General features: G+C 36.9%; 1 protein-coding gene across 1 annotated transcript in view; it reads left to right on the top strand.

Annotated features, from left to right (window-relative positions):
- The window catches only part of LOC132381128 (SRSF protein kinase 1-like), a 68695-nt gene that overhangs the window by 24957 nt on the left and 17079 nt on the right, over positions 1-26659 (top strand). The window contains exons 3-10 of the mRNA XM_059950384.1: positions 19367-19485; positions 20019-20127; positions 20701-20788; positions 21943-22030; positions 23238-23344; positions 24189-24354; positions 25276-25301; positions 26171-26405. Coding sequence (XP_059806367.1) covers positions 19367-19485; positions 20019-20127; positions 20701-20788; positions 21943-22030; positions 23238-23344; positions 24189-24354; positions 25276-25301; positions 26171-26405 — 938 coding nt within the window. The remainder of the gene's footprint in view (positions 1-19366; positions 19486-20018; positions 20128-20700; positions 20789-21942; positions 22031-23237; positions 23345-24188; positions 24355-25275; positions 25302-26170; positions 26406-26659) is intronic.

Genomic DNA, 26659 nt, shown 5'->3' with positions numbered 1-26659 from the left:
AGGAGATTCACCCAAATACCCATTTTAATGTGGACGGAGGTATTTTCAAAAATGCTTAGTGTGGACGTCTATTGTTTTTACGTGAAACCGGTGTTTTCAAAATTATCTGGTCTTGTGTGGACGTAGCCTAAGAAAGGAGGGAGGCAGCAGAAAGGAAACTATAAACTGGTGAGCTTGACTTCAGTAGTTGGGAAGATGTTGGGGTCAATTGTTAAGGATGAGGTTATGGAGTACTTCGTAACACAAGGCAAGATGGGACTAAGTCAGCATGCTTTCCTTGAGGGGAATTCTTGCATGACAACTCATGACAACTATGTCGACTCAGGCCTAGGGGGCTGGTGTCGGGCAAACCTGACATGACAAACCTGTTGGAATTCTTTGAGGGAATTACACATAGGATAGATAAAGGGGATGCAGTGGATGTTGTGTATTTGGACTTCCAGAAGGCCTTTGACAAAATGCCACACATGAGGCTGCTTACAAAGTTACTAGCATGGTTAGAGCATTGGCTGAATGGTAGGAGGCAGTGAGTGGGAATAAAAGGATTCTTTTCAGGTTAGTTAGCAATGACTTGTAGTGTTCCGCGGAGATCGGTGTTGCGACAGCTTTTTATGATGTATATCAATGATTTAGATGATGGAATAGATGGCTTTGCTACCAAGTTTGCAGATGATAGGAAGATTGGCGAAGGGGCAGGTAGTGTTGAGGAAATGGATAGGCTGCAGAGGACTTGGACAGATTAGGAGAATGGGCTGGAGAGTGGCAAATGACATGCAATGTTGAAAATTTGCTTGGTCATGCACTTTGGTAGTAGAAATAAATGTGCAGACTACTTTCTAAGCGGGAAGAAAATCTGAGATGCAAAGGGACTTGAGAGTCCATGTGCAGAACACCCTAAAGGTTAACTTGCAGGTTCAGTTACTTTTGAGGAAGGCAAATGCAATGTTAGCATTCATTTCAAGAGGTCTAGAATACAAGAGCAGGGATATGATGCTGAGGCTTTATAAGGCAGTGGTAAAGCCTCACCTTGAGTATTGTGAACAGTTTTGGACTCCTCATCAAAGAAAACATGTGCTGGCATTGGAGAGGGTTCAAATGAGGTTAACAATGATTCCAGGAATGAAAGGGTTATCATATTTGATAGTTCAGGGTCTGTACTTGCTGGAATTTAGGATTGGGTGGGGCGGGTGGGGGGGAATCTCATTGAAAACTATCAAATGTTGAAAGGCTGGATAGAGTGGATATGGAAAAGATGTTGACCGTGGTGAATGAGTCCAGGACAAGAGAGCACAGCCTCAGGATAGAGGGGCATCCATTTAAAACGTACGCTGGGAAATTTATTTAGCCAGAGGGTGGTGAGTTTGCAGAATTTATTACCACAGGGAGCTGTGGAGTCTTGGTCATTGGGTGAATTTAAGGCAGAGCTTGATAGTTTTTTGATTGGACACAACATTGAGGGTTATGAGGAGAAGGCTGAGGAGGTGATAAAAGGATCAGCCATGATTGAATGGCAGAGCAGACTTGATGGGCCAGATGCTCCTATTCTGCTCCTATGTCTTATGGTTTTAATGACAAGTACAATGCATGCACAACAAAGGAAAATAAAATTAAAAAAAAATGCCAATCAAAAGGCAGTTAGATGAACTCAAGAAGTTGAATCCTTCAGCTTAACTGCAAAGAATTTTTGCCACAATTTCTCCTACAGCCATTTCTGTGAACTAGCCCAGATATTTCTCCATTTTTCAATTTTTCCATCTGTGTTCACTACCCATTGAACCACTGAAGTTTAAGTTTGTTTATCATGGGAGATGGGGAAGAAAAACTCATCCAGGTGAAAAGATGTGCATACGGTACTTGTGTTTGAGACTTGATCTTTTGTGTTGAGCTGACAACTCATTCTCTGGAGAACATCAGGCAGAAAATGAGCAGCTGTTCCATCAAACTATCCAATGTTATGTTGTACTCATGCACAAGAAACCCAAAAGGACCACAAGTGCCTTGACCACATGAACAGTCCAGAGACTGGGTATTATAATTAGTGGCTTATTCTAACACCCATTCTGTATATCCATCTCTAAAGCACAAGTAAAGAACATTATGGAATACTCCTGACTTGTCTGAACAAATGTCTGTGTAATAAGTGAGAAAGCTACCTGTTCCCTATCCAAGTTATGTCCAGACAATATTGAAGATCCTTCATAGCAGATGTAAGGATATGGCTCATCTCCTGTCTAGGGCAGTATTTCTATCAGGTTATTAATGGGTTTAGTTCCTGAGAACATTCCACAAATCATAAAGATGGCTATGAACCAAGTTGCCACACAGTAGATGCCTCTCTAGCTGTCAAATCCATTGTGCTGTCTCTCTAATGCTGCTTTGTATCTAAAAGCTGCACATATATCTGGTCTTTGTAACCTGAAGACGACAAATGCTAGCCTTTCCTTTGACACCAGATCCAAAACAATGGAAATAATAAAATGATTTTGCGGTGGGCAAAAGTCAAAGCTGAGCCATCTAAGGGCCAATGAATTCTGGGAATTTTTTGATCAGTTACCCAACAGTCTTCCTAAAATCACATTGATTTGCAATTTGTCAAAATATTTAAATATACATAAACTCTTCTCTTACCATATTTTGAATTTCGGAATCCTTGTTTTAATATCTCAAGCTCACCTTGTGTCATTTTTCAATTCTATAATTGAAGTTAGTTTTAAATTTAAAGATTAGCTTTATTTCAAATAAACCCTCTTGGGCTTCCAGTCAGGTACTGACGTTTTCTAACAAATTCCACCATCTTAATCAGAGATAATGGCTGGGCATGTCGCGTCAGGTGGTATTTGTACACACAGAGTCCATCCTTCCTGATTGTTTACTCCTCATCCAATTAGGTTTCCGCCAGTGGCTTTTGGGACCGTCTGGTAAAGGAAGCCATTGAAATAAAACTAGATGAATTTTTTTTTAACAAAGACGAAAATCTTTCTTTTATAACTGGAATTTGATGGTATACAACATGGGAGAAAGGAAATCTGATTGGATGAGGACTAACCAATCAGGAGAGACAGAGTACAGGACTATATATGCCACCGGACTAGACATGCTCAGACATAATCCCTGATGAAAATGGCAGAGACTGTTGTCGAAACGTCAGTCATACCTGTACCTGGCTGGAAGCCCGAGAAGAGTTTATTCTTCATATATGCTGGGAGAGCACTAGATCCTTTATTAGTTTTATTTGTCACATGTACACTGAAACATGGTGAAATGCATCATTTGCCAGGATTGTGGGGATGTCTGCAAATGTCTCCACGCCTCTGGTGTCAACATTGCATACCCACAACTCACCCTAACCGTGCATCTTTGGAATGTGGGAAGAAACCTGAGCATTTAGAGGAAACCCATGCAGTCACAGGGAAAACATGCGCATTTCCTACGACAGCAGTGGGAATTGAATCTTGATCTTGCATCTGGTGCTGTAATGTGCTGCACTAACTGCTGTACTACCTTGGCATACATTAACTTTCAGACTATAGTTCTGAGGTTTGAGGCCTACTTTTTATTTGATGACTTGACCTTTCTGTTTGCTGTTGACAATATTAATTATTTCCTCTAACTGCATCTTTCTTTCTCCCCCCCCACTCCCCCAGCTGCCTTTGAGTGAGATCGGGCTGATGTATTTTGTCTTTTAGTTGACCCCTCTCTTTTGTCACTGGCTTTCCTTCATGATCATCATGAGCATTCTTTCAGTCTTGGGATATTCTGTCAGTCTCTGTTAAATAGTTGTTACTTTGATACAGTTTTACAGGTATAGATATGATAAGAAATCTGATCGAAAAATAGTATGGAAGTAGTCCCCCAAGATTGCAACCAACCATCAACCATCTATCTGTACTCTAACAGCAATGTACAGCAGCCAGTTAATAAACCAATCCAGATATCTCTGACACAAGAGGAAACCGGACCACCCAGAGGAAATCTATGCAGTCGCTAGGAGAAGCCTGACATTGGTGGTGGGGAAAATGCTAGAGCTGGTTATCAAAGATGAGATAACAGCACATTTGGAAAGAGGTGAAATTGTCGGACAATGTCAGCATGGATTTGTGAAAGGAAAATCATATCTGACGAATCTTAAAGAATTTTTTGAGGATGTAACTGTAGAGTGGATAGGGGAGAAACAGTGGATGTGGTATATTTGGATTTTCAAAAGGCTTTTGACAAGGTCCCACACAGGAGATTAGTGTGCAAATTTAAAGCACACAATACTGGGGGTATGGCATTGATGTGGATAGAGAACTTGTTGGCAAACAGGAAGCAAAGAGTGGGAATTAACAGGACCTTTTCAGATTGGCAGGCGGTGACTAGTGGGGGACTGCGAGGCTCAGTGCTGGGACCTCAGTTGTTTACAATATATATTAATGATTTAGACAAGGGAATTAAATGCAGCATCTCCAAGTTTGTGGATGACACGAAGCTGGGCGGCGGTGTTAGCTGTGAGGAAGATGCTAAAGAGGATGCAGGGTGACTTGGTTAGGTGAGTGGGCAAATTATTGGCAGATGCAATTTAATGTGGATAAATGTGAGGTTATCCACTTTGGTTGCAAATACAGGAAAACAGATTATTCTCTGATTGGTAGCCAATTAGGAAAATGGGAGGTGCAACGAGACCTGGGTGTCATTGTACACCAGTCACTGAAAGTGGGCATGTAGGTACAGCAGGCGGTGAAAAAGGAAAGTGGTATGTTGGCATTCATAGCAAGAGGATTCGAGTACAGAAGCAGTGAGGTTCTACTACAGTTGTACAAGGCCTTGGTGAGACCACAGCTGGAGTATTGTGTGCAGTTTTGGTCCCCTAATCTGAGGAAAGACATTCTTGCCATAGAGGGAGTACAAAGAATGTTCACCAGATTGATTTCTGGGATGGCAGGACTTTCATATGAAGAAAGACTGGATTGACTAGGTTTATACTCGCTGGAATTTAGAAGATTGGGGGGGGATCTTATTGAAACGTATAAAGTTCTAAAGGGATTGGACAGGCTAGATGCAGGAAGATTGTTTCCGATGTTAGGGAAGTCCAGAACGAGGGGTCACAGTTTAAGGATAAAGGGGGTCTTTTAAGACCGAGATGAGGAAAAACTTCACACAGAGAGTGGTGAATCTGTGGAATTCTCTGCCACAGAAAACAGTTGAGGCCAGTCTATATTTAAGAGGGAGTTAAATATGACCCTTGTGGCTAAAGGGATTGGGGGTATGGAGAGAAAGCAGGTACAGGGTTCTGAGTTGGATGATCAGCCATGATCATACTGAATGGCGGTGCAGGCTTGAAGGGCCTACTCCTGCACCTATTTTCTATGTTTCTATGAGAACGAACAGACTACACACAGGCAGGTTTGAAACTGGAATTCTGATGCTGTGAGGCAGCAGCTCTGCTTGCTGTACCATTGCCGTCTTTTTTGAATTGCTTGTTTCCAAATGGGAATTGACCTGAGGGAGAGATTGGTATTGATGCATATTTAGTACATGTAAAGTCCAAGTCAAGTTCCATTAATCACGTTAATTTTGACCTCGTGTTTGTGCAATTCAGTGTTGACTTGTTAATCTATGGAATTCTGAAAATAGCCACCCTGCAGCAATTGAGATGTGTTGTGCTCTTGATGAAATCTAGTTCAGTAATGTCCTATTTGGTATTTTAATTGAAATAAATTTGCTACTTTCCACTATTTTTAAACTTTATTTGAGAAAATACTCAGATGCCATCAAGAAAATGTTACTTGTAAGCTAATGACAAAGGGGTTTCTTCAATGCTTGTCTGCCAAATGATGCCCTTAACATATGTGCCTGAACTTTTCAGCTTAATAGGTCACTGTAAATTACTCCTAGCATGTGTTAAGTGGTACAGTCAAGGATTCAGCACTTCTCATTACACATTCAGCTTGTGGGTTTCTAAATATAACTTGAGTAGTTATCTTGCCCCACTTTGGCTTTGGATTGGAGGTTCAATCTTACTAAAAAGCTGAGTTACTTCTAAATGCCATTTATTAACATTTCTTGTTTTGCTCATTTTAATCTGTCTAATACACCACATTTGGAAAAATAAAGCTTGGAAATTTGCTTTCTATTTTGACATTTTCAAGAACTCCATTTTTAATATTTGCTGACATTAACTTCCTTATTGGGGGTGGGGTTTGTTTTTGGGGATGTTTGAAGTTCCAACTACAAATGTTGGAAATCCAGAGCAACGCACACAATGCTGAAGGAACTCAGCAGGTCAGGCAGCATCAATGTAAAGGAATAGAGTCAATGTTTTGGGCAAAGACCCAGCATCAGGACTGAAAAGGAAAGGGAAAGAAGCCCGAATAAGACAGTGAGGTGAGGAGACTTACTACCACATCTGTGTGTCTGCTTATTGCCTCCCAGTTGCTCACCACATCTCCTCTCCCCATTGACCTATATTTCCCCTCACTAGGCATTACCTATCACCTAGCTTGTATTCCTTTCCCTCTTCCCACTTTATTCAGGTCGCTTCCCACTTCCCTTTCAGACCCACTGAAGGGTCTCAGCCCAAATTGCAGACTCTTCATTCCTTTCTGTAGATACTACTTGCTGTGTTCCTCCAATGTTTTGTGTTTGTTACTCTGGATTTCTGGCATCTGCAGCATCTCCTCTGTGGGTAAAACAAGAATATTTTTTAAATGGTGAAACATCATTGAATTTTACACTTGCTTTATTTAAAATTGTGCATTAAAATTGAATGTAAAATGTTTTTATTGTAAACTTAATGCTGTGGGTCATAATTTCAGTACTTCATTGTGTTTAAACTTGCCAGTTATATTTGGAATAGTTGAATAGTTAAGATTGGCAGAAGCTCTCTGGAGTTTAGAAGAACTTGGTGATGGGATCTGAGAGGGAATGGCAGGGCAGGTGTTCAAAATGTTCAAGATCTGAGTTCAGATTTATTGAAGCAGTCACAGAACTGAGATGGGAAGGTGTTTTTTTTGTGCTGTGTGTCTGAGCACGCTCAGTTGCATATTGAGCATGAGTGAGTTCAAAAGATGCTTGGACATTATGGAAATCAGTGCAGCACTCCAGTTTTGCCTTGCCACGCCCCACCACCACAACCAGTTTGATTTTATTCAGCAGATGTGGAAGTGTGTGGAACTTGTATAGCTTTTTGTTTTGTGTTTGATTCTTTAATACTTCATTGCACAGAAATAAAATTAACTTTTATTAAAGTGGTGATTGAAGAAAATGAAATTTGTATAGTTACTAACTCGATAAAATCTGTAATTATGCTTCTTAAATCAACATTCTGTATTTCTATTATGTTCTTTGAGCTCAGTTTCTGTGATTATAATAAATGCCTCCATCTTCAATATTGCTTGGTAAATGACTTCTAAATTGTGCTCAACCTTTATGATCCTTTATCAACATAGCCAAATTGGACACAACATTTGCATTCAATTTACGAAGTTGAATATCTTGTGTAATTTGTGCCTGTTATAATTTGCAAGTTCATGACTTTATTTTGCAACTGCTTTTTGATTATTAAAAGCATCAACCCATTCATTTTCAAAGCAATATCTTCGTATTTCCTCTGACTTGATGTATAACTTTGATTTCTCCATATTTTCATGTCACTTTTGCCCTCATTCATTTGCCTTTTTCTTCCTTGAGTCACTTAACACCCTGAATTTTGATACTTGTTCTATTATCAGTCCAGATCACTAGTATATGAAGGGAAATTTCTTCTGGAAAATGAACCCACATTTTTAAGACATTTCCTAAGCATTTCATTAATACTTGTGCAATCTGATTTATTTTGCTGTTATATTTGGACGCTTCTCCTGTGAGTTTTGTGTTGTAACAAGTCTACAGAGGACCTATTTATTGACATACAGTGCAGAATAGGCCCTTCTGGCCTTTTCAAGTGGCACTGCCAGCAGCCTCCCCAATTTAACCCTAGCCTAAAGACAATTTACAATGATTAATTAACCTACTAACTGCACTACTTTGGACTTCAGGAGGAAACCCACAGGATGCCAGTATTGATCTCCTAATTCCACTCTGAGCTGTAATAGCGTCGTGATAACCGCTACACTGCAATGAACAGAACAGGTTTTGGGAACAATACAGGCAACTGTGCTAAGATTGACTCAAATGAATGTTGAATAATTTTTTGGAGAACCCAAGATCTATTTCTAAATCTGTTAATTTTCCTAATTCAGATGTTCATCGTGAATTACTTGAATCTCTGGTGTTCATCCCTCAAACATCTGCACTAGAAAATACTGGTGGTATTGACCAGATTAAAATTCCTAATTTGTGTAAATGAGTTTTCAGCGTTTGCTTGGATAACTAATAGACACATTAGCAAGTAAACTGAGAAGACAAAAGGTAGTCTTGGTGCTGAAGATTATGAAGTGATTTTCTTTTGTTAGAAGAATAGAATCTATCAAATAGATAAAATGTTCAAATTAAATTTATTATCGAAGTACATAATGTCACCATATACAACTGAGATTCATTTTCTCGCAGATGTTCACAGTAAATACAAGAAACACATAGAATCAAGGAAAGACCACACCCAATAGGAGAAACAGTCAATGTGCAGAAGTCAACAAACTGCAAATACAAAAAGAAATAAAAATAAATAACCAGTAAATATCAAGAACATGAGATGAAGAGTCCTTGAAAGTGAGCCAATAGATTGTGGGAACAGTTCAGTGATGAGGTGAGTGAAGTTCTGGTTCAAGAGCCTGATGGGTGAGGGGTAATAACTGTTCCTGAACCAGGTGGTGTGGATCCTGTGGATCCTGTACCTCGTGAGAAAAGAGGATGTCCTGGATGGTGGGGTCGATGGATGCTGCTTTCCTGCAATAGCATCCATGTAGATATCCTCAATGGTGGATCGGGCTTTACCTATGATGTACTGGTCCTTATCCAGTATTTTTAGGTTTTTCTGTACAAGGACATTGATGTTTCCATATCAGGCCATGATGCAATCTGCCAATCTACTCTCCATTGCAAATCTATAGCAGTTTGTCAAAACTTTAGATGAATGCCTAATCTTCTCAAACTTCCAAGAAAGTCGAGGCACTGTCATACTTTGCTTGCATACTGGAACCAGGACAGGTGTTCTGAAATAATAGCATGGGGAAATTTAAAATTGTTGACCCTTTCCACCTCCAATCTGAGGATTTGCTTACAGACCTCTGGCTTCCTCCTCTTGAAGTCAGTCAGCTCCTTGGTCTTGCTGACATTGAGTGAGAGCTTGTGGCACCACTCAGCCAGATTTTCAATCTCCCTCCTATGTTGATTTGTCACCACCTTTAATTCTGCCAATAACAAATAGCATTATCAGCAACTTGAAAATGGCTTTGGAGCTATGCTTAGACTCTCAGTCATAAATATAAAGTGAGTAGAGTTGGGAGCTAAGAACACTTCCTTGTGGTGTATCTGTTCTGATGGTGATTATGGAAGAGGTGCTTTTTGAAGTCTTTATTTATTGAGACACTGAAATGTTTTTTTCTACCCTTCATGCTATGCTGCCCAGTAGCCCCCAATTTAATCGTAGCCTGACCACAGGACAATTAAAATGACCAATTAACTTATGAATTGGTACACGTTTGGTCTCTGGAGGAAACCCATGGAGAGAACATACAAACTCCTTGCAGCAGCAGGAGTTGAACCCAGGTAACCTGTATTGTAAAGTATTGTGCTCACCATTGCATGTTGCCAATCTGAACTGACTGGGATCTGCAAATCAGGAAATAGAGGTTTCAATTGTACAAGGAGCTATTGATGCCTAGGCCTTGAAGCTTACTCAGTTTTGAGGGGATGGTGGTACTTAATGCTGAGCTGTAGTAATTGAGGAGCTTACTGAATGAAGTATGCGCTGGATGTTCCAGAGTTGGCTGAAGAGCCAATGAAATGGCATCTGCTGTTGAATTTTTGTGCAGGCAAATTGGAGAGGTTATAGGATCGGAAGACCAAATATTTGAATAATATACAAATATTTGAAGAACATAGAATTATTTTGATATTTTAAATGATTTAAAATACATTCGCCTTTCTTGCTTTAATAATGGACAAAACCAAAGAGTTAACTTTCTCTATATCACTGGAATAGGTACAGTTGAAGTTGCTTGTTCAGATCTGGCCAGCACACTTTGTAGGTGTCACATGGTGATGCTTTAACTCCAATACCCAGGTTTTGATATGACTTTGGTTGCTGCCTATTTGGAAGATACATGTGTTGGTTGTGTATGATTATTACTGATACCCTAATTTTTTCCCACTTGTCTAAAATGTCTGTTCTCTATTGCCTATTCATTATTTCATTTTTTTCATTTCATTTTGTATTTGCAGTTTTTTAAACATTGGCTGTCTGTCCTGTTGGGTGTGTTCTTTCATTGATTCTGTTATTTCTATACTGTTTGCCTGCAAGACAATCATCTCAGGTTTGTATATGGTGACATACATGTACTTTGATAATTTACTTTGAAGTGTGTGCAAAAGAATTAAAGAGGAAAGTTGGATATGTGAAAGAGACTTAGGTTGTGGGTCTCTAGAAATATAACATAATATTTGGACAGGTTATTCTGCTGAAGCTAGTATGATCATAATGATAATAGGCAGATTAATGACTGGCAAAGAATCTAAAGTGATATGAGTTTTTTTACATTTATAATTGAAAGTAAACTGCCTGAAAGAATGGCAAGACACTTGTAATAGTGAAAGTGAAATTGTATAATAAGTTAAAGGAAAGCCATACAGAAAAGGTCTTGATCATGGGATTAATTTGATACTTGTAATAAAGTGTCATCAAAAACATAGTGAGCTAAAAGTGTTTGCTCTGTTTTGTGCTTTTCTTTGAAGACGGATTACAAATTTGGTGCTGTGTTTAACCATCTGTTTTTTTCGAAATTTGCTTGGGTATTTTTAAACTGGGCTCATCTGAGGCTGTCAGTGAAAAAATTGTTTTTGTTAATAAAACACTTATTTGAGTCAAGGTGGTCTTCCAGTAATCTAGCATTTTGAATTTTGTATAGGAAAACATCAGCCAATTTGGCAATCTGCCCAAATAGATAAATAACCAGATAATCTGAAGTGTTAGCTGAGGGAGTATATTGGTCAGGAGACTATCCTGATCTTCAAAGTGCCAATTGACCCCAAGTATTTGAGGACGTTAGAACCTTCAAAAGATGACCCATCAATGCATCAGTGAGTCGCAAATGTATGCACTGATATGGTAGTGAAGCCAGTGGCTGAGGTTCAGTTTACTGCTGTCAGTAAAGAGTTTGTAAGTTCTCCCAGTAACCGTGCAGATTTCTTCTGAGGCTCTGGTGTCATCTATGGGTTTGTAGGTTAATTTGCCACATGGCTATAATTGAGTGGCATGGGCTTGTTGAGCAAAATGGCCTGTTACTGCACTGTATTACTAAATAATTATGTACTTTTAAGATTGCAGTTCATCTTTACAGATTTATTATCAACAGCTACGGGGTAAAGGAAATGTATTCCAGCAACTTCTAGCTATCAATTCTAGTATAATGTAGTAAGCTCGATTGCTATAAAAAGTTTTTGACTATATTGTTGTGGTTTGAAATTATTTTGCCTGTGAATGTTTCTGAGGCATATATCAAACTGAATTAAATTTGTATATTTAGTTCATATGTATGTTTTACTCTTTATATTTTGAGTTTGAGATCAATGACACAGATTGATAGAGTTGCCGTATGGTAAATATTGGAAAACAAAGCTGTGGTAAGTATTCTTCTTAGGTTCTCTTGGAAGCAATCTTTTCCTCTAATTTGAGCTTGTGCTTCCTCGCTAACAATTAGAGCTTGTGTCCTGAACTTTTAAATGTGCAAATCTGGTATCTTTCAACTTCAGCTGTATCAGTTGATTAGACTGAAATGAGAGTTGTTGATGAACCATAAGCTTAAGTGGTGTACAAGAAATAATCAATGTTTAGCTAGGATGACTTGTAGCAAATGGTTTAAAATATAAATTGTTAGCTTTGCTTCAATAGCAACTCGAATTCAGTTCTGTAGAAAGTAGGTCAGATTATATATTAGCTCAAGAATCAAATGCTTTTGTAGCAGAGCTCAAAAAATGATGTTGCATTTTGTATTAACTTCAGTTCTGAAACTAAAGATTTATTTCTAATAACTTCTGATCCAGTTTTGAGTTTTCAGTTACTTGTCCAAGAAACCAGCTAAATAGACAATGCCTTCCAAAATGAGATGGGTTCAAACACTGCAAATAGTTACCTTCACACACTTGCAACAGCACAGGATAATCTCAGATGTTTGGTCTCAATTTATCAGAAGGTTATTTTAAGGTAGTTGGAATAATTTGTCATCTTTTGGATTATGGATTTTGAGAAGCAAGTGTCAGGAGATGGGTATGGCAGGAGGTATGAGAATATATAATAGTGAATTGGCAGTGTTGCCTATTCTGTAGTTCTTTAGAAAATCCATTAGCCCAAAATCTTGTACTATCTATCCAGATGATGACTATCCATGCAGTTGAAGAAAAGTTTTTGAACTCCATGGAGAATTTTTTTTCCAAAAACATTTTGGACTTAATTTTCTCTGTAGCAGTTTCTCATGAAGGATGACCTTATGAAATGTAGAAGGTACCCATACACAAATTAATTTGTAAGTATTGCCTTTCCACTTAAAAAGAAAACTCTTTCATGTTCCCTGTCATAATTGGGACAGCCATCATTGCAGAACTGCTGTTGTCTTGACTGAAGGAGTTCTTGGACCCCAGGCAGAGAAATCCAAAGCAAAAAATGGTGATTCTAGATTGTTGCAAAAGCATGGCATCCACATTCAATGGCCACTTTATTAGGGTCAGAGTGGAACTCAGTGTAGTCTTCTGCCGCTGTAGCCCATCCAGTTCAAGGTTTGACATGTTGTGCGTTCCGAGATGCTCTTCTGTCCACCACTGTTGTAGGATGTGTTATTTGAGTTGCTATTGGCTTCTTGTCAGCTTGAACCAGTCTAGCTATTCTCTGACCTCTCTCATTAACAAGGCATTTACACTCATTGAACTGCTGCTCACTGGATGTGTTTTTGCATCATTCTCTGCAAACTTCAGAGACTGTGAAAATCCTAGATCAGCTGTTTTTGAGATACTCAAACCACCCTATCTGGTTCCAAAAATCATTTTACAGTCAATCACTTAGATTGCATTTTTTTCCTCTTTCTGATGTTTGGTCTGAACAACAACGAAACCTCCTTAGCCATGTTTATGTTTTTGTGCATTGAGTTGCTGCCTCATGATTGGCTGATTAGATATTTGCATTCTCATCTCCTCTCTCCACTCTAAGTGAATTGGCTGTTATTGGCTTGGTCCTCCTTGGAATGGTACCTTGTCATTTCAGCCTGTTCAGGAATGTCCCAAAAACACAAGTAATAATACCCTTTAAAGATTCACAACCAATCCCCATCTCTGACAAAGAGCATATTTTGTCATCTTTACACTGCATGGCTTTGAGTACCTGGAAGACATAAGCACACAACCGCTCCCCTGCTTCCCACTCCCACCCTTTGTGCAAAAAGGGTAGGAGTGGGAAGCAGAATTTAGGTCTACACATCACTCGTAATATCAAAGTAAGAGTAAATCAAATATCCTTAATGTGATATTGAACCATACAATATTTGCGTCTAGAATATAAAGACAATGTTTTTAAAACTGGAGGGTGCTCACCTGCAATGCAGTGTAGCCTTTCTGCAGCTAGGTGGTAGACTGGTAGACCATTTCCTGCATATGATGTAAGAAGACTCTTGATCAGCTAGGAGGCTGATCGCTGCCTGCAGTGTATTCTGGCAAAGGCAGCTGAAATTTTTGTCGATGGCTTTACAGAAAATCTCTGATTTGACTTCAGGGCTGCCATTGCCAATGGGTAACAGAGCTTCAAACAGGTATTGTAGATCTTTTTTTATGTTTCAGAAATGCTTTTGATGTCAAGCTTTTCCTTGGTTTGTGCAGCTAGTTTTCAAATAATAGTATTAAATATGACAGAATACTTGTGTGTAATTATGCTTTTGTTTTACATGGTAAACGGAGTGATTTTTTAAATGAAAAATTACCACTGTCAGGTTGTACAAGTATTTACAGGTGTGTCTTGTTAAGTCTTTTTGGCTTTTATTTTTGCCATGGGTAGTGAATTGATATTCAAATCATGTACATTGCAGAGAAAGCAGTGTTTTGATGAAGTACTTGCATTTCCATGTAAGCACTGACCTCAGTAACCAGAATTTCTTATCCTTTACCCATTTTAAAGAAAAGCTGTGAGCTTTCTTTTATTGCATTTGTCCCCTAGAATGCAGTCTTGACAAGGAAATGCTCCATTTTTTTTATCAGTCCGTTATACAACATTCGCTAATTTGCTCCAGTTTACTGGCTATTGTTTGGCTGATTCTATATATATATATGTAACCTGTGTTGTGGACTTGTCATTGGTTTCATGCATTGATGTGGGAGGGAAGTAGGGGTGTGGTGGGGCTTGCATAGCTGTATGTGAAAGCTTCATTGCTGTTAGGAAATTTATAAGTCAGATTGATTTGTCTCTATTTAGCCTGACAAAAGTTGGAACAGTCAACCTTGAACTAAAATATAAAATGTCTGTTATGGCCTAGATATAAAACTTCTGTCACTGTGTAAGGAGGTGGGGTGGGGGTGTGCTGATGTTTGCTTCAGAATATTGTAGTCTGGCTAATTTGGAATCTGAGTTCCAAGTACATCATTTGTTTAACTGTAATTAAGACAGTGAACATTAAATTATCTGATGTAATAGGAGGCTTCAAATATAATTTGCAGTGTAAAAGTTTTAACCTGAAATGTTGTTGTCTGAAATTAGATGAATAAATTTTCAAGAGTACCTATTTAAAATTGAAAGTCTATAGTTTTAAAATAGGTTGGCACACTAGGAACAATACTCACATAAAGAGAATTGATCCTTTGAGCAACAGCTGCTGAATCATAGTATCTTAAAACGGCAAACAACAAGATCTCCAGCTTCTTTGCAGCAGATACCTACTCCATGCTAATATTGAAAGATTGTGTTGGATTTTATTTAATTATACAAGCACGAGTGCTGTGAAAGAAAATGGCAGGTGAGACATGTTGGTCTCTATATGGGGATTAAAGAAGCAAAGCAAATTGCTGTGGGGAGGAGGGAAGTTTGATATAATGACCCTAAGCCACCACTGTCATCAATCTGACAGATCAAATGTATCTATCAAATCTTAATGTGCACAAGTACTAAGTTTTTTTCTTTAATTTATAATAATTTCTTTATAATTCCCAATCTTCATGATGACTTATGAATATGAAATAAAGATCAAATTCTTAAGATATGACTAAAGGTTAGATGGTGGGGAATTTGATTTGTTTTTTCAAAAAAAAAGTCCATAACAGAATTGATGTGATAGTGGCTCCTTCACTCCTGAAACATTCAACAGCATCAGTTTTAAAATGGACAACTTGGTCTAATCTTTGACGTGCAGTAGCAGGCACAAGGATGCTTATTTTTCGTGTGTTTGAAAGTCATTCAAAAGGGCCAACGTAGTTTTTGTATAGAATCCCTTGTAAAATAATTTTGCAGTGTGGTTTGTTTTAAAGCATGGAGTAAACTAGTCATGCAATTTTATCTAGTATTCAAATAGATTGATTAGTCCACGTGTGTTTGCCAGATAGTTTTGCCAGGATTCCTGATCATTGTCTTCTGATGCTTGGAAAATAATTATCTTGTGGTTGTTTGTTTTTACTTTGAACGGAGTATTAATTGGTGTTCAGATTTGCATGTGATGAACCTGACCGAATCCTGCAGATTACTTTGATTTGGTATAATTAAACAAAATTTATGGCTGCAAATATCTAGACATTCTGCTATTTTTTTACTATCTTCATTTTCAATTTAATTTTCTTTGGAATCCAAATTAGATTAGCAAAAATTATTGGAGAATTGAAGCTAATATCTTGTATAAATTCAGTTCCCAGGCAAACATTTCCATCTCATGAAATTTCTGACACTGAGCCAGACTATTCAAAATCTTGATTTCATTGACGCAGCTAAGTTTGACATGTTCTGTGTCACTATGACATCACATCTCCATCTGTTACATCATTGGCTTTTCCCTAGTTCAATTCATCAATACTTGTTAGCTTGTGACATGTTTGTGGACATGTTTGTTCCATTTTTCTGGCTAAAGCCCCATTTTCTCCACTGGAAACTTTTGCTCAAGTAAGTATTTTACCTTTGTCAGAGTCCTGTCTGCAAGCCTATGCTTTATGACAAATAGTCTCTGTTAACTTGAAGAAATCCTTTAGTGGCTCACTGTTTTTAGTCAAATGTCATGACGAGTTTCTTTATTTCCTAGTGCTAATTTTTGCATATTAGAGGTAACACAAAATTGCAGGTGTTCTATAGGATCCGTGAAGTTCAGATTACAAAGGCTGGCATCTTTCAATCTGTGAACCATGGTTAGTTGTGTTTCAGTAGTCAGTAGACACTGGTAGCAGTCTTGTGATAGAATGTTCAAAGATTGCTTTTCACAAAAAGGGACAATATTATTCTGAATATTAATGTGCCAATTAATAAACTGAACGGATGTGGAATTTTTAAGTAGTGCATTTGAAATGGTTTTAATTATGGATGATTTTATTCCCTTGTGTATTGTTACCATTGCACCATAAACTGTAAGTGTTCAGGTTTGATGTCTTGAATTGCTTGAGAGATTCAGCTTTAAGATGCAATGCAACTGATTTCCTTTGGCTGATCTTGTCTCCTATTTTATTCCATTTTTCTGTTACCAGCAATTTCATAATTCCAACTTTCAGTAGAAAGTACAAATTTGCTAACTTCAATTTCTAAGCAAATCTATATAATTCAAATACTTAGGATTGAAGTTTTAAGCACTCTAGTACTACAGTTTACTGTCACATTGTGGCATGTCATAGTACATTTACCTGTCCTACAGGAGTAGGAAAACAAGTGGTCTCTGTTTATCTATGAACATTTCGTCAGATTTTAAGTGGATTAGTTCATGTGATTCTTTTCCTTTCATAAGTCCATGTTAATTCTGCTCAGTTCTATCAAGTGCCCTGCTGCCTCTTCCTTAATAGATTTGTACCAAGACCCTTATAACTTTGTTCAATTTCTGTCTCTTTATTCTCTGGTATAATTTCTCCTGTTATTTAAGTAAAAATAATATCTTTCTGTATAATTTCCATGTTGTTTCAACAACGAATTTAAATGGTGCTTTTTGTGTGATAAAGTAACAGTTTGCTAAACACAAGTTCTGAGATATAGGGTTAAGAAGTAGGGTTTGAATAGCTTCAGAAGATACTGATTAGTCAAAGGTTTGGGGCATAGTTATTTAATTTTATATAAGATGGTTTTCAGAAAGTTCTAACAATGGGATATGAAAATTGAGTAGAATTGAAACATTCTTGGTTATATCATAAGTTGTTTCACACTAGTCTATTTCTTTGAAAGAAATGGACACATTATTTGAAAAATGTACTTGATGCAGATTTAGCTCAGTTCTAAATGATTGTAGCATTAGTTTATCAAGTGCTTATAGTTTACTCTGGAGTTGCTCTATACTTGGAAATGCAACTTGTTTAAAATATATTCTTCCTTTAGCTTGATTGTTTTGGAAAATATACCAAGTTCACTATAAAATAAAAACGCTCCCTTCTGTTTGCTTGGGTGCATTCAAATGAGGGTGCCTAGTTTGTGAGCACATGTATTTGAACCTAAAACTTGTGATTGATTTGACACAAGTTCTCCTGTTTTTGATGCCATTGCTTCACTACCACAATTCTCACATAGCAGAGAATTCAGTAATAGATTGGATTTTGTTTGCTTAAAAAAAACATGTTGACTTTATCAATGACCAACGTTTGTACAAGTCTTAGGGCTAGTCAAGCCAGCTGCATTATTCAGTAGTCTGTGGCTGAACTTGTACATGAACTGCATCCGTGTTCTGTTATACTCTTGTAGGCTGTGATGTTAGCATTTCAAATAGAACATGGAACATCACAGCACTCGGCCCACGATATTGTGCTGAGCTAATTAAGCTCATAATTAAACATGTAACTTAAGTAAACTCTTCTGCCTACACAATGCCACATTAATGTGTCTATATTTAAGTAAGAGCCTTGTAATTGTCTCTGCCACATTTTCGGCACCCACCACTCCAATTATATATTTTTTAAAAAAAATGTTCAGGGCATACCCAGCCCCTCACCTCTAGTATTATATATTTTGATCCTGGGAAAAAGATGCTGACTGCATATTTTATCTATGCCTCTCATAATCTTAAATCTTTTATCAGCTCGCCCCTCAGCCACTCCAGAGAAGCAACCCTCATTTGCTCAACTTCTCCTTAAGTTGTTAATTGTAAAGCTGTGGAATATGCCCTGGACAGATGATATTTAGTGATGTTGATAACTATTAACTGGAACGTAAGGGAACCACAGGTGAAACTGCTGCATTCCCAGAAGTCTGTTGCCCAAAACCTTTTAATATTTAAACTTTAAATTTAAGACCTCAAACTGTGAAACTCTCCCCCAGGAGTCTAATGAGTATTTTTTGGCATGGTTCTTAGGCCTGTCACCTTCTGATGCAAAGCCACATTGGACATTTAACAAAATAAAATGACAGACAATGATTGTAATCAAGGCTGTTCTGCTAATGTGAACTGTTAATTCTGACACGTACTATTTGAAGTGACTGGCCCACTTTCTAGTGTTCTGTGTAAATGGAATTGAATAAAGTAGCCACTAGTTATTTAAGGAGAACAATCAATCCCTTCAATTATTCAATGCAACAGTAATGTAGTCAAACATTGAAGTTATTTAGCAATCACACTGCACTAAGCACCCCTAAATCCAGAACAGTAAAGTTTCTCTTTGGCTTCTCAGTAGTCAGACTTTAGCCTGAAATTTGCCTGGGTCAGGACTAACCACAAGACACACATTGCTCAACTGCTTCCATATTTACCCTTTACGAATGCATATGCTTCAGTCCAGTGGCCTCATCTGTAGTTGAGAATGAGCTATTAATAGTTCAGAAACAAACTTCATTGCTATTGAATTCATTATCTGTGGAAGCAGTTTGTAACTAAGCAAAAAGCTGCTTGAGACACTCAGTAGTCTGACCACTATCCTTAGAAGGGAATGAACAGTTAATGTTTTAAATCAAGACCCAAATATCAACAGTCCATTTCACTCTACAGATGCTGCCTGATCCATTGAGTTCATCCAGCAACTTGTCTTTTGCTCCACATTTCAACATCTGCAGTGTTTTACCTCCAATGTGTAAGTAAACTTTTGCTGTTATTTTCAGGCCAGAGCCTCAACATCGATCTCATCCCATTATAACAGAATCTGAGGCACAAGAACCAGAGGATGAAATTTTGGGATCTGATGATGAAGAGCAAGAGGATCCTAGTGACTATTGTAAAGGTGAGTTTTTCCTCTCCACCCTTCCCCCATGAGGAACATTTGACTTGCAGTTAATTATGCTTCATCTGTGTTTTGTGCACCTCTGTGTATTTTGATTTTTTTAATGTTGATATTCTGCTGGACCTAAATTGCTGTTCAGCAGAACTAGTAACAAATTTGTAATTCCCAAAGGCAAAGATAAAAGTATTTTCAGAAAGGGAAAGGAAATGTAGGTTGAGAATAGTGGTTGAAGTAAGTGGCTGCCTATGATTGATAGGAGATGGCAAGGTCAGGTTTCTGTTTGTGATTCTGCATTACTAAAAAGCAATTGAATGAAATTTGCCTAAACTGAACAAGGGGCTAATTGTTCCATAACCTCTCAATTGAGGCAAGATACATGTAGAAACATGTTTTCAAAAGTATGATGAATGATCTGCCAATCTTTAACTTTATTTTGTAAGAACTGTTTTGTTCAGTTCATTGTCATTGGCTTAAAAGTAAATTTTTTTCTGTAAATTGTAGCTTTACCATTGAATGACTTTTGTTTATTTTAGGTGGATATCATCATGTCAAGATTGGCGACCTTTTTAATGGACGATACCATGTGATTCGAAAGTTAGGATGGGGCCACTTTTCTACAGTGTGGCTGTGTTGGGATATTCAGTAAGTCAATTTTAACTAAATTCAATACAAGTGTGTTCTCATGGCTTCTGTATGGCACAGCTACTGTGTTTTAGTATTTAAAGCTCAAATGATACACAACCACTTATGATTGAGGAGAAGGATTTTTTTATAAAGCATTCTGAAGCAACCATGTATTTTAGTAGCTGATTTGTCTTAGGGATGAATTTAACACCTTGTAATTGTGTTGGGTGACCACTTAAACCCATTAACTTAAAGTCTGTAATTTATTCGTATCAGAATTATTTCTTCCTGTAGTTGTCCCTTAACTGTACCCTGTTGAAACATTTGATATTCAATGATGTCTGTGTAATTTGGCAAGATAAGTAAGTTGGTTCTTGTGTTTGGGTCAATTAAACCATGAGAAATAAATGGTATTCTGGCACAATATTTGTAATTGAAAGAAGCAGTTTTTATGTACCTTAGTTTTGCATATTGTGTGAATTTGAGTTTCCATGTGCAAAACAGGTTGTGACATTATAAAGATGTCTGGTTTTTAAAAAAGGTATTTCTATATTGTGCTTGCTTTGAAAGGTATTATATTATTTAATTTAGGGGGAAAAGGTTTGTTGCCATGAAGGTTGTCAAAAGTGCCGAACATTATACAGAAACGGCCCTGGATGAAATCAAACTACTGAAAGCAGTAAGTAGTTTCATGGTGCTTTTTTAAACAGATGTTTTGGTTCTAGCCTAGACCCATTAATAGTTACACTTGATTTACATATTAAGTAATATTTTTTCAGTGTCTGACTTTCTTGAAGTAATTTTCCAGTCAATTCTATCTCTCAATTATTTTGTTTCCCCAAAGACATTGGAAGGGTAAGGAGGATTGAGATTCAGGTTTGTTTCATGACTGAAAAGAAATTGTATTCCTGTCTGCATACAAGTAAAGTGATAACATTAATTGCTAGAAATGATTTAAATTATTCTTAGAATGCAGGTAAGATCAGTGGAATATATGGTAATTGCAAAATTGTTCAAATTTACTTTTGTAGCAACTTGCTCTGTTTTCTATCATCTCAGATGAAATTTCTAAATTATACTTTTAAACTTTAGGAACATAAAGATGTCTATATTCTTCCCCCACCCCCCACTTCAGTATGTGTATAATTACACGAGGCAAATATGGCATGGTAGAACATAATGCCACATGTTGAGTACTTGTGGCTTTCAAAAAAATTCTTACTAACTCATCAGTTTTGCCTGAAATGTTAGAAAAAGATACTCGTGGATTTATGAATTCGCAATCGAAAGCAATTTATTATTTCCAAGTTAAACGCTTTTTAAAAGGGACATAAGCTTGTACAATGCTTTACTTGAGGCATTCTTATGAAATTCAACAATGCTCAATGTTTTATTAAATTATGGTGTCAGAAAATATACAATATTATATAGCTTTTGTACTGGGCTATGATCAGACACCAGGTGATGTGGCATTCAGACTTAAATTGAGAATCAGATTACCAACTAGATGACATGATTTTAAAATGGTGACTTTAAAATCAGAATAAGTAGGGTTAAGAGTGTATTTCTTCAACTGAGGCTGTCCAAAGCAATCTTGCAATTAAACCTAGTTGAATTGTCAAGCAAGATTGGTGAAATCTGCAGCCTTTCCCTGAAAATGTTGAATGATGTTTAAGTTTAGAAACTTGTTTCAACTTTTTTCTATGCCCTGATTTGTTTTAAATACACAAGTCATTGAGTATACAAGGTTAACAAATAAATACTTTTCTTGGTTAAAATCTCAGTGCATTTGCTGACAGATATTCCATGAGAAAAAAATGTTATCTTTTTCAGGTTCGTAACAGTGATCCAAATGATCCAAATAAAGAGAAAGTAGTTCAGTTGTTAGATGACTTCAAAACTTCAGGAGTGAATGGATCACGTATCCTTTGGTTTTCTTTTTGTTGTATTTTCAATTTAGCTGTTAGTATAATGAATTTTGAAAATTATTCTGAGATAGAACAATACTGATTAAAGCACACCATGCAAAACATTTGAAGCTTGTATCTTCTAGGTCTATCAGGCAGGTAAATGGTTTTTTAAAAAAAGTGATGTAATTATTTGCTTCTGGGTGGAGTATACTGTTTATGGTATGCCTCACTGTAAAGTAGAAATGTAAACTTGTAATCTAAAGCTGCATTTAAAACCACACATTTTGACTAATGATTCACTAATGTTGAGCCTGGTTATTCCCCATAACTGATCAGTACTTGGTTTTCTGCTCTTGATTAATGGATCAATTCCAGATCAAAAATCCAAACGTTTAAATGTTTAGGATGTATTTTTTTCCAGAATAAAGCTTTAAGTTAAGTAGCTTTAATTAAAAACAAATGTGAGGAATGCAGCAGGTCAGGCAGCATCTTAAAAAGCAAAAGGGTAATTTGGCATTACATGGTGTAGAGTCTCAGAAACAGAAACGTTGACTAACACGGCCTGACCTGTCAAGACCCCCAGTAGTTGATTGCTCTGCAGTCTGGTTCCATCTTTCCTAACATAATAGTTTTAATTGTTTAACTAACCTTCATTAGGCTTCAATCTTTTTGTTAGGCCCAATGTTCAAATAAACTGGAGATGAGGGCACATTTTAATTGGATGTTATAATACTTAATGTGGGCTGTAGATCCAGACGTCATCAATGAGTGGAAGGCAACTATATGGAAGCAATCTGTTGGAAATAACAATGCCTAGTAATCTTTAGGTGCCTACTAATCGTACTACTATACATTTACTGTGTTAGAAATTGCACATTGCTTAATGCTGGTAGCTCGAATGAGAAGATACAAAAGCAAGAAAGAGAAATGTTGGAAATCTGAAAGGCAGTGCTGGAAATACTCAGGTTGGGCAGCATCTGTGGATATATACATTTATATTTCAGGTAAATGGCATCATAAGACGAGGAAGCTAGAAATCAAACTTAATGTAGAGAAGGGAAAAAGAATTTCTGTAATGGGTGAAAGTTGGTCTGCATGCAGTGGTGGTGTGTTGGCTGAGACAAAATGATGAAGGCTTATTAACTGCTCTGACTGGAGAAAATAAGATTAGGAGATGTATGTAAACGAAGAGAAAATAAAGCCTTGACTTTGTTCAAGATGTTTGCATGGTATTTGAAGTATTGGGGCATCATCTGTTGAAGTGGATCATCAAATCAAATTACCAGGGAATTCCAATTAGTTGTGTCAAAAGCATAATTCGGCAAGTAAGTATTATAGTTTTTATTTGTTTTTTTTTGGGAAGTGGAAATTATAAGCAAGTGAATAAACCAGAAACTGTACAAATCCTGATGCTAAATCTTAATATTTGGGGAAAACTACTGTAATAAAGTTAATATTAAGTAAAGTGAAACAGTAACTGAGTGTACATTTCTTTGTAGGAAATGTGTAACCTGATCAGTTTTTGTTTTCTGATTACCACATAAAGCTATAAAGAATTAAGCTACTTGTACTGTATTTTTAAATGAAGCCCATGGGACCTGGCTATGTTTTGTTTTGAAAGTGTGACTAATCCCAGCTACTGTGTTTTGCATGCTAAAAAATCTGCACATAAACTTAGTTAAGATGGTTATTATTTAGATGCTGAAACATTTGATATCACGTGTTTTCTTTAATACTATTCATACATGGGTGCTTGTATAGTAGAATCTTTTGGTATACATGTTATATTTCTACAACTTTTATTGAGGAAGGAAAATGGGCGAGTTTTATGATTGATGAAGTTAACATGGGTGGATGAACAATGATGAGATATAGAGAATTTAGTCAATTTCAAATGACTAAAAAATTCCTATTCCTGTCATGAAAATGGCATTTACCTATTGTTACCTTGTGCAGGTAATCTAAATTTATGAATTTAATGAGCTGTAAACTTTAGGAAAAGGCATTTGTTAGAAATTCACATCTTAAAATAAAAATGTAGACTTAAGCTAAGATGTAACCACCAAAACTTTTGTAACTCAAAATTCTGTACTTCAAATATGGGCATAGCGTTTACTTGTGAAATTGTGTTGCTAATATGCAAGTTTTAATGCCATTTATTTCAAATAGGTCCTTCAGGGACTTGATTATTTACATTCCAAGTGCAAGATTATCCACACAGATATAAAACCAGAGAACATCCTGTTGTGTGTAAATGATGTTTATGTGCGCCGCTTAGCTGCAGAAGCAACAGAATGGCAAAAAGCTGGTGCCCCTCCACCATCTGGATCTGCAGGTGAATACCAATGTGGCAGTCACAAAAAAATTTTGATACTAAACAAAGACACTATGCTGCTTGTGGTAGTCATTAGAGATTTTGATTCTTTAATTTTCCTGGGTTTATTTTGAAAATTGTACTGTGATCAGCAGGTTGATCTAGAATCATAACGATAACTGCATGGAAAGGAGCCCATTGACCCATCAAATCTGCCTTTGCTATATGCCGGAGGGATCTAACTAGGTTTTGTTCTTTCCTGTATACACATCCCTGCATTACTTTTCCCCTTAGTATTTCTAATTTTATAAATTGAGATACATAAAACTACTCTGTTCTATAATTTTTCTCCTGAATATGCTTTTCTATTTTCTGGTAACCAGCATTGATTGCATAATGACTAATCTATAAATTTAACAATATAGAATAGTTACAAGGTTCATGACAATAACTTTAAAATACAAAATCCTGCCCTCTGATCCTTCTATGGAAATAAGACTGAATTGAGCACTGACATTTGCCTCCTCTCAGTTATGTAAGTTGCAGTCTCTGTTCTCACATTGTGTGGAGAGCCTCGACAATGTGCTGAATGAGATCCGATCATGGCAGTGGCACTGCACTTCTCGGCTTCGAGTCTGGAGGATTATCTCTTTTAGCTCTCTGCATTTAGCCTGAGCATTCCTCCAGACTAATATGGCATGCAATTCTGTCCATGCTATGTTCATGGCTTATCCCTTCTGAAAGAACCACACTGGCCATGGGAAATTAGCTTTAGTTTTGATGTGGGAAGAGAAAAACTCATGGATCAGACCACAATTTAACTTCAGGGAAGTGTTTGACTTCATTCCTGTACTGTTGGTAGGATGCTAATTCAGAATTTGACGTTCATTTGATGTACACAATATCATTCTTTGTATATATGACTATTGTTTTTTTTTGTAGTGAGTACTGCACCACAACCAAAACCTGTAAGTATTTAAACTTTATTTCTATTGAAATCCTGTTAAGTGATGATATGGGGATTTTGAGGAAAATTAATATTGTGATTTGTTTCTTAGTTCATACTTATGAATATTAAATTCCCCAATTTTGAAACAATATACAAAATAGAGCTGCTGAGATATCAGCAGATCTTTTTTCATAAAGGAAAGCAAGCACAAGGCAGTGGTATGATTTAATGTTGCTTATAATTTGATGATCTGCAATGGATTACTTATTGGTCATAAACAGGCGCATGTCTGGCATTGTTTTAAGTTGAAACATGACCTGAATTGAAAACATTTTGTTTTGACATGTTTGGAACTTTTTGATCATGCAGCATCACAGATAATATTGACTTGAATTTTAACTCGACACCGACTTCCAAAGAAAACTCAGCCAAATCTTGAAGCGTGCACTGATGCTAAATTTGAGAGTATCTCCACATAGTACAGAAAATATAAATTGTAATGATGACAAGATGTCTCCTTCAATGATCTAAAAACAGTTTAGGCTGCTCTGTACTACACATTACAATTGAAACGATCTTTTGCTGATCCTACGGTCAGCATCAGTGATTTACAATTTACTAGCTCTTAAAAGATGAGATTTTCTTCACACCCCTTGTACAGCTTCAGTTGACTAAAGAAATCTTAGTTCCATTTTTGACTGGAGAGCTGGTTGTAATATAATTGTACCAGTGGAAGATTTAGAAACTTGCGGTAGCTTTGAATTTGGAAAATGTCATGTTATAGATTTAAATTGTGTATTATAATACTCCTGCAAATGATATCGTATTATTGTTCTTGAAATAAGGGCTCGTGCATTTCATGCTAAATGGAATATTGTGTTTATGTAGATTGGAAAAATGTCTAGAAACAAAAAAAAGAAGCTGAAGAAGAAACAAAAGCGACAGGCAGAGTTATTGGAGAAAAGAATGCAAGAAATTGAAGAGTTGGAGCGGGTTGCAGGAAATGCAGATAAAGAACAGCAATTGGATGAGGATGAAGATGATGCCGTGCAAGAAAATGAGGTTTCTGAACAAGTTACAGAACATTTGGAAAAAGTGGATAATAAAGGTTGTGAAGAACAAGGTAGTTTGGAATATTCTGAGATAATCAGCTTATTGTCACCTGATTTGAGATTTGTTGGCATTGTTCATACTGTCATAGATTTCACTTGCATGATCAAGTGATTCCTTGACTTTGATTTGGTTGTTGTTCCTTTAAAACTAATACAGTAATTTGAATTGTGTTGAAGTTGATTTTATGTTAGATCACTAGTATTTATCCATTTCACTGATTTATGGTTCATTCTTTTCACTTAGCTGAAAAGGAATAATACCTAT

The sequence above is a fragment of the Hypanus sabinus genome, chromosome 25 (assembly GCF_030144855.1).
Source record: "Hypanus sabinus isolate sHypSab1 chromosome 25, sHypSab1.hap1, whole genome shotgun sequence".
In the NCBI taxonomy this organism is placed as follows: Eukaryota; Metazoa; Chordata; class Chondrichthyes; order Myliobatiformes; family Dasyatidae; genus Hypanus; species Hypanus sabinus.
Note: the sequence above shows the minus strand (reverse complement) of the source record. Positions and strands in the feature narration are given on the sequence as shown.